The 8383-nt window shown below is 29.9% G+C and overlaps 1 protein-coding gene across 1 annotated transcript in view; it reads right to left on the bottom strand.

The window, feature by feature from the left end:
• Positions 1-3377: 3377 nt before the first annotated feature.
• The window catches only part of nrv3 (nervana 3), a 10655-nt gene continuing 5649 nt past the window's right edge, over positions 3378-8383 (bottom strand). Inside the window, exons 3-5 of the mRNA XM_011311615.1 lie at positions 6570-6766; positions 5323-5602; positions 3378-4698 (exon numbers count right to left, since the gene is read on the bottom strand). Coding sequence (XP_011309917.1) covers positions 4595-4698; positions 5323-5602; positions 6570-6766 — 581 coding nt within the window. The 3' untranslated portion in view covers positions 3378-4594. The remainder of the gene's footprint in view (positions 4699-5322; positions 5603-6569; positions 6767-8383) is intronic.

Below are 8383 nucleotides of genomic sequence, written 5' to 3'. Positions count from 1 at the left end.
TTTTTTTTCAATTTTCTTTCCTTTATTTGCACAAATTTCGCCAACGATCGTAATTAAAAATTACGATTAATTTAAGTAACTTCATATCAATATCGAGACGTAATCAATGTCACCTTGGGATTCTTAATAGAGAATGAACTACCGATGTTTATTTTACGATTTGTTTAGTCCTCCGGTCCCAAAAACAATAATTATTTAAATCCATACACATGAGCGTGATTTCACTGAACTCTTATTAATTTTGCGACCGCATCTGTTCGCAATATTTTGGTATCTTCAATTAAAAACTGAAGCGTCACTTCAAATTCGAATGACATGAACATTCGAATTCATTTTCACTGTCTCTCATTTTCTCAAATTGTTATTTTTTTGTACTCTCGCACGTTCTCATACTTTTTTCCACATACTCTTCAAGTTTTTAAATATTCCAACAACATTAGACGCCCATTCATAAGAGAACGGTGCATCTATAATGATGAACAATATTCTCAATATTTTAAATGGTATTCATCTTGTATTTAGCCTTCCCCGTATTTTCATGTAAATTTTTCATCCTCTTTATCGATTTCAAGAAATAACACTAATAATAATATTTAAATACGTTACCACCCCCGAACGCTCTTTTAATTTTAATATCCTCCGTCCGTCAATTTTTTCTCTTTCTCTCACTAAAATTCATATAATTTATTACCTTAAAATAATTAATAGATATTACGATGTTCTTTATTTATCAATAAAATTGTTAAACGGCGGCACACACAGGCGTGTACAGTTAATGCATCTAATAAATACAAATTCTTCGATTCAATAAATAGCGATTAAATAAATATACAGTAAATAAATGTTTTCCTTGAAGTAGATAAATGTAAAGTGCCACTGGTACTCATCAGGCGTATTACTCAGGATTCAGTGAAAATTTTGACCCACTGCAATGCGCGTTATCTTCACAAATCACTTATTTCATTTTACGTTTTATATAAGAAAAAGTCGTGGTAGTGGAACCCAGTTTTCTTCAAAAAGATAAATCATCGAAACAACCATTTTTTTTTTCACTCCTAAGTACCTATTTCAACTATATACGACTGTGTTTACTATATCACTATAGTATTTTATTATTCGGTACAATTAATTTAATCTTAAACATTTTTTAATTTTTTTTCTTTCATTATTTTGTTCGTATGTATGATCGTAAGGACGATATATCATCACTATAGGCTTGCAGAAGTTTTTTTTTTTTTTTTTGACGTTGCACATTCTCATTTCTTCACAGATCTCCAGTGACTAAGCAAATGCCTCCTCAAAAGCGTGTTCTATACATATGTATTGTTTTTTAATTTTTTTTTTTCTATTATATATTTTTTTTTCTTTTTCAATCATGGACTTATCTGATCCTCGATCCCCTATTAAGACACGTACTATATCGCAGAGGACACAAGTGCTTCCTCGTACATGAAAAACTGAATAGAATTGTCGCAATTTTTACTCATTTAGTCATGACACACATTGAAAGCACTAATTCATGAAATTTCGATTTTAGCAATTTGAATCATTGTCTCTCATTCTTCGATTTTTTGGGACAGTGGACTGTTGAAAGTTTCTTGAAATTTTAATTACAATGTCTTTTACATTTTCAGTTATGGAAGATTGGTATTTCGGTTGAAAATGATCGCTGAGGTTATCAGTCATCGGAAAAATTCGAGATTGGTTTTGATAATTGATTTTGGTAATGAAAGCTTGAATTTTTGATGGATTGATAATCTAGAGAAATTATTGTTGGAATTTTCAATGTTTTCGGGAAAGATTGAGAATTATTTAAGGCCCGGATGGACTGTCTGGAAAAGATAATTTACTCTAAAATTGGGACTTCTAATTACTCCGCCAATTAATTGTTTTTTCCGATAATTGTTAGCTAGCGGTCTAGTTGTTGACAACCGCTAGAACGCTAGCTAACAATTATTGAAAAAAACGATTAATTGCCAGAGTAATTAGGAATCCCAATTTTGGAGTAAATTATCTTTTCCAGATAATCCAACCGGTCCTTAAGGCCCAGGTGGACTGTCTGGAAAAGATAATTTACTCCAAAATTGGGACTTCTAATTACTCCGCCAATTAATCGTTTTTTTCCGATAATTGTTAGATAGCGGTCTAGTTGTTGACAACCGCTGGAACGCTAGCTAACAATTATTGAAAAAAACGATTAATTGCCAGAGTAATTAGGAATCCCAATTTTGGAGTAAATTATCTTTTCCAGATAACCCAACCGGTCCTTAAGGCCCGGGTGAACTGTCTGGAAAAGATAATTTACTCCAAAATTGGGACTTCTAATTAATCCGTCAATTAATCATTTTTTCCGATAATTGTTAGATAGCGGTCTAGTTGTTGACAACCGCTAGAACGCTAGCTAACAATTATCGAAAGAAACGATTAATTGCCGAAGTAATTAGGAATCCAAATTTCGGAGTAAATTCTTTTTTATAAATAATCCACCCGAGCCTTAACATTCAGGGAATTTATTGATTCGTCAATGAATTCTACAGAATGTTCATGGCAATCGAAAATGTCCGCCAACTCAGTCACCTTGAAAATTTTTAAAATTCCGTCTTCATGATGAACGTTAATTGATTTTTCAATGAAAACTTTAATGTGACGACTCATCGTGAAATTGATTTCACAATTTCAAATAGAATTGAATTTTCGATAGATTGAGAAGTCTGAGAAATTACTGATTAAATTTTCAATATTTCCACAGGCTTCAGTGAGTCCTTGAATATTCAAGAAATCGATTGATTCGTCAATAAAGAATTCTGTAAAAATTTCATTCAATTAAAAAATCAAGTTTTTCATGATGAGCGATAATTGATTGAATAAAACCTTCAATTCTCGAGCCCATTCTGAAAATTCAATTTCAAATTCAATAGAATTTTCCTTAAGGACCGGTTGGATTATCTGGAAAAGATAATTTACTCCAAAATTGGAATTCCTAATTACTCTGGCAATTAATCGTTTTTTTTTTTCAATAATTGTTAGCTAGCGTTCTAGCGGCTGTCAACGACTAGAACGCTAGCTAACAATTATCGGAAAAAACAATTAATTGGCGGAGTAATTAGGAATCCCAATTATGGAGTAAATTATCTTTCCGAGATACTCCATCCGGCCCTTAAATAAAAAATTCAGGGAAATTGTTGCCTGAATTGCCAACAAGTTCACCAGAATATTGATCAATGAAATCACTGGATTCGTCAATGAAAAATTCCCCCAAAATTCCCTCACTCTCATTCTTAAAAATCTCAAGTTTTGTTTCTTAAAATTTCAAATAAAATTTTCAAACAATATGTAGAATTGGGTTTTGTGTTAACAAATTGTTTGATTCATCTTCATTCTCATTTGCATCATTTGAATGAAAGTCGATGTAAAACGTCGTTAGTGTTAATATGTAAATAATTAATTCCCCTTAAAATTATGAACATAAAGCGTTATCATTATCGGTGTAATACGGAGTATTACAAATTAACACGTATTCGGTTGAATAAACAAAGTAACGATGCACATAAAAAAATGTATCCATCATCATGAAAAAAAAATCACACCACCATTCCAAAAACTGCTAGATTTCACTCCTCTGCGTCGACATTATTTTTGTGCTTGAAGTGAAATGGTGAGTATTTAACATTCCAAAGTGAATTGATAAGATCGAAAGATCTTCAAATATTTAACTAACTGGAAATACCTCGAGAGATCAATACACCAATCGTACAATTATCAAATAACTCTCGATTTATCCTTTCACTCCCGAATTATCTCCTTTACTCCAATGATTTTTTGTGCTCTCTGATACTTATTATTTTAATTTATTATCATTTTAGGATGGTAAGGAGGCATCTGAAATTGTCGACGAAGAAGAACATTGAGATCGGCAGTGAACAACGATAATAATAGTGATCAATGATCTATGATCAATTTCTTATGGTATCACCTCTACTCATTACGGTCACATCTCATTACGTTACATTTTATTACAAAATTTTATTACACGGACAATTCATTACAGCATTACTTATCACATAACTAATTTATTACAACGCAATATTTTTATTTATATCACGTATCTCTCCATTTTTTTTTAATCTTCGCAGTTCCTTTTGCCAATTTAAATCTTTTGTTTTTGTTTTGTTTATTTTTCATTGTTGAGTATGTAATTTCTGGTGGGTTAATGTTATTGTTTTTCGTGTGATTAAATGAGTCGATGATTTTTTGCTGTAATAAAACGAGCGGTAATTAATTATACCATAAGATGGTGTAATGAATTGTGCCATAATATGTAGAGGTACAATCATTTTTTATCACTCGAATGGGGAAAGGTGGTACGATTTTCCCGACACTTTATCATTAATTAGTATTTCTCATCAGGATCAAGTGATTAGTACGAGTTCGAATCGTATTTATCGATGAGTTTGGGATATTTTTTTATTTTTTTGGTAATTGCTGTTATGAGTTTTTAGATTTCATTTTTTAATTTTTTTTTATTTTGTTTAATGGGGGTGTAGTTTTATGGTCATTCGTCATTGATGATTCATTTTTTTTTATGGAAAACTTTTTAATCCACCATCAACTCGAAGTGAACTGATCCACGCCTCTCGAAACGGTCGTGGATAATGTTTTTGGCCCACGCTTTGCACTCGATATTGATAAGAACATTGCCTGTTGGAGAGACAAATTATATTGTATTATTTTATTTATTTATATTGATATCTATATTGTTGGTGAGATAAATAAATTGATCATATCAAGTGAATGGTATTGGGTTTAAATATGAAATGTCAAGAAGGAAACTTTCCAAAATTTCGTTTCAAGTTCTTCAAAAAATTAATACAAGACTTGAAAGTCTCATTTGAAGACGCCGAATATCTTAATTAATTTGATAGTTAAAGGACTTAACTCCAACTATTTAAAAAGGTTAACTCTAATCTTTTAAGAGTTAATCTGATGCATTTAGAAGATTGAAATTCTCTTGTGAAGAGGTAAACTAGAATAAGTGCTTTTTTTCGTAACCAGTTTTTAGTCAATTCCTCGGAATTGAATGAAGATAGCGATATTTTGATAGAAACCTTTTTTGCAGCTCTCATCTTTCTCTATAAAAAATGTTTGAACGAAAAATTCGGTATGTTTCTTCAATTCCGGGATATTCACTAAAAACTGGCGGAAAAAATGCACTTGTTGTAGTTAACCACTTGGCTTCGCTAATGCTTCCGTTTTTGGAAGGAAAAATGTAAATTTTGGGTCGAAGGGTTATCAGTTGGAGAATTAATTGGTGGAGGTACTTACGCTTTGGCGCTTCAAACCAGACAGCCACTAACGGGCTGAGATAACCCGGACTGTTTGTGTATGGGAAATAGTAACCTGGGAATCCCGAACTAGGTTTATACTGGATAGGGCCGATATTTTCAACGTCAGCAGGATTTTCACCCTCGCATGATACCCAAATCGTCTCCAGTTCCTTAGGATTTCGCATTTTTGCTGTTTTTATGCGATTCTGCAGGTCCTGGGGCATATTATCCGGGAGGTTCTCTGTGTCGTTGAAAAATTCCGGTTGCCAACCGAAAATCTGAAAATATATTCCAATTTTGGGGTCAATATCATGAGACTTTTCATTATTTATCGGAAGTAGGTCAATCGTCGAATTGATTATAATTCAATCTAATGGAATTTAATTGAATGGCATCGCGGTATAATTTCGGAAAAATTTAAATTATTTTTTATTATTTTTTTTAAATTTTTTATTCATTTTTTATGTTATTTTTATTTTATTTCAATTTTTTTTTATTATTAGGAATTCAGAGAATTGATATTTTTATAATCAAATTTTTGTCCGATATTTGAAATTTCTAATTGCGAATTTTTATTTTTTTTTTATGTATAGGATTTATTAATGCACTCGAATCGAATCTTTTATGTAACAATTACATAAAATTCAATAGTTACTTTTCGAATCATTATTAAAAAAATATCGGTTACGGTTTAAAAATGACATTTGATCGGCGCAGGCAAAAAAATCCTGAAAAAAATCATAATTTTTCCTCCGCGTTTCATTTTGTTTCCAATTTTCACTTCAATTCTTCACCGAGCGGTTTAAAATAAAAAGTACTCACAAAATAATATTAGTATTATTCAATAATTTAAAAATAAAATAAAATAAAATTTAAAATTTAATAAATTTAATTTCAAATTTACGCGGTTTAAAATAAAAACTACTTATAAATTAATATTAGTATTATTCAATAATTGAAAAATAAAATGAAATAAAATTTAAAATTTAATAAATTTAATTTCAAATTTACGCGGTTTAAAATAAAAACTACTTATAAAATAATATTAGTATTATTCAATAATTTAAAAATAAAAAAAAATTCAAAATTTACGCGGTTTAAAATAAAAACTACTTATAAATTAATATCAGTATTATTCAATAATTATGACTATGTACTTCCCAAGTATATAATTCCTGACGTACTGTTATACATTCAAATGAAACCGTAAAATTTCTTGTGAAATATCCAAAAAATAATAATTACCTTATTGAGCTTCAAGAAGATACAAGGCTGAGATTTATCATACATGTATTTATTTTGCTTGAGGCACGGTGAAAATTTCTCGAGTTCGACTATGCAGGCTTTTCCAGCAGGTGGTGGATTTCCATATGAACAGGGCACTCTGTTCTCCTGGTACTGAGCAGCCAACCCAGTGGTACCAGGTTTCGGTGGTTCATACGCTGTCAATATAAATTAATCCATTACAACAATTTTTCTCCGATAAAAATCGAACCTAGAGTTTCCATAAGATTGAATCTATAGTTTCCTCAGCAGTACCAGTTAATTATCCCCTAAACTATCCGTTGATTTAATTAACGCATTAATCAGGTGTTAGAAACACTCAACAATCAGATAATTATTAAATCAGTGTAAACATTGTAATTTAATTAACAGAGACATTAATAAAAATGGAGAACGCTTTATTAATACCTCTGTTGATTAATACTTAATTAATTGCTCGTGTTATAAAGCTCACTGACGCCGAAAGTCAGTTTTTCGCACTTGTTAGGAAATATTGTAGTGAGAAATGTTACACTGCATTTTTTTTAAAGGAAAAAATAGGAAAATTAAAAAAGAAAATTCTATTCTGATGGATTAATCAATCATTATCCAATTAGAGGGCAAAGGAGAGGTTGTCTTCTGCACAAAGATGATAACCGAGTTATTGACTGGATGCACACCCCCTTTAATGGGTAATCAGATTAGAAAACAGTAGGGAAGAAGTAGTTCAAACCATTCAAGTGATTTTCTGTGTGACCGAAAATTTTCTGACTTTCCTCGTACAAAAATAATATAAATGTCATAGAAAAGTTAAAAAAAAGTTAACAATTGGTAAATACTTCAGGGATTTATTTTAGACCGAAAAACAAAAATATTGTCTTTAATAATTCCACATCTCTTATTATATTATATTTATAATATTTAAACATCAATTTTTCAAGTCATAATTTTATTATAAATCCTTTTAGAAAAATAAAATGGAGGAAAGTAGAAGTTTGTTAAATTAAAATTGTTTGACTTTACAATCTTTTACAAACAATTTCTCAGGGTCAATATAATACTTTTAAAATAATAATTAATTTGTTTAAACTCGTGCTTTTACCAGAAATCGATTGGAGATGAGAAAAAGTTTCTGGAAAGATGGAGGAATTGAATTAAAACTTCTTGAATAACTTTATCGATTATTAAAATATTAATGAATTCATAAAGTAAATTGAATTATTATTATTATTTATTATTATTTATTAACTGTCACTTAGGGGTGGACTCCCTATGACAGGATTTATCACAAACCAGTGGCTAAAATAATAAAATAAAAAGAAAAACAGAAAAATGTTATGAAAAAATAAAAAAAATATTTAAAAATTAAAAACTAAAAATATCTTAGTGTGTGCAAAAGAAGTATAAAATAAAATAAAAATCCAGTTAAGTAAATTGAATTAAAAAATGATTCAATGAAATAAATAAATATAAAATAAATAAAATAAATGATTAAAGTAAATTTCTCGTCTTTGTGGATTTGAAGGGTGAGAAGAAGAGTTTCTTGGGATCAATCCGAAGGGTTTGATGTGGAATCATGGATCTACTTGATGGATTTTTAAAATGTACTAGCGTATACGGCGCGCAATGCGCGCCCAAGCTTACATGTATGGGGTATTATCATATAAAATCTTCATGTAAAATCTGCATATTAAAAGAATCTTAAGTATCTAAAAAAATTAGTCATAATTTAAGTTTTTTTCTTTAATCAAATTCAATTGATAAATATAACAATTTTCAATATATAAACAAATTAT

The sequence above is a fragment of the Fopius arisanus genome, unplaced genomic scaffold (assembly GCF_000806365.1).
Source record: "Fopius arisanus strain USDA-PBARC FA_bdor unplaced genomic scaffold, ASM80636v1 scaffold00091, whole genome shotgun sequence".
NCBI lineage: Eukaryota > Metazoa > Arthropoda > Insecta > Hymenoptera > Braconidae > Fopius > Fopius arisanus.
This window is presented reverse-complemented; position numbering and strand designations above follow the sequence as displayed.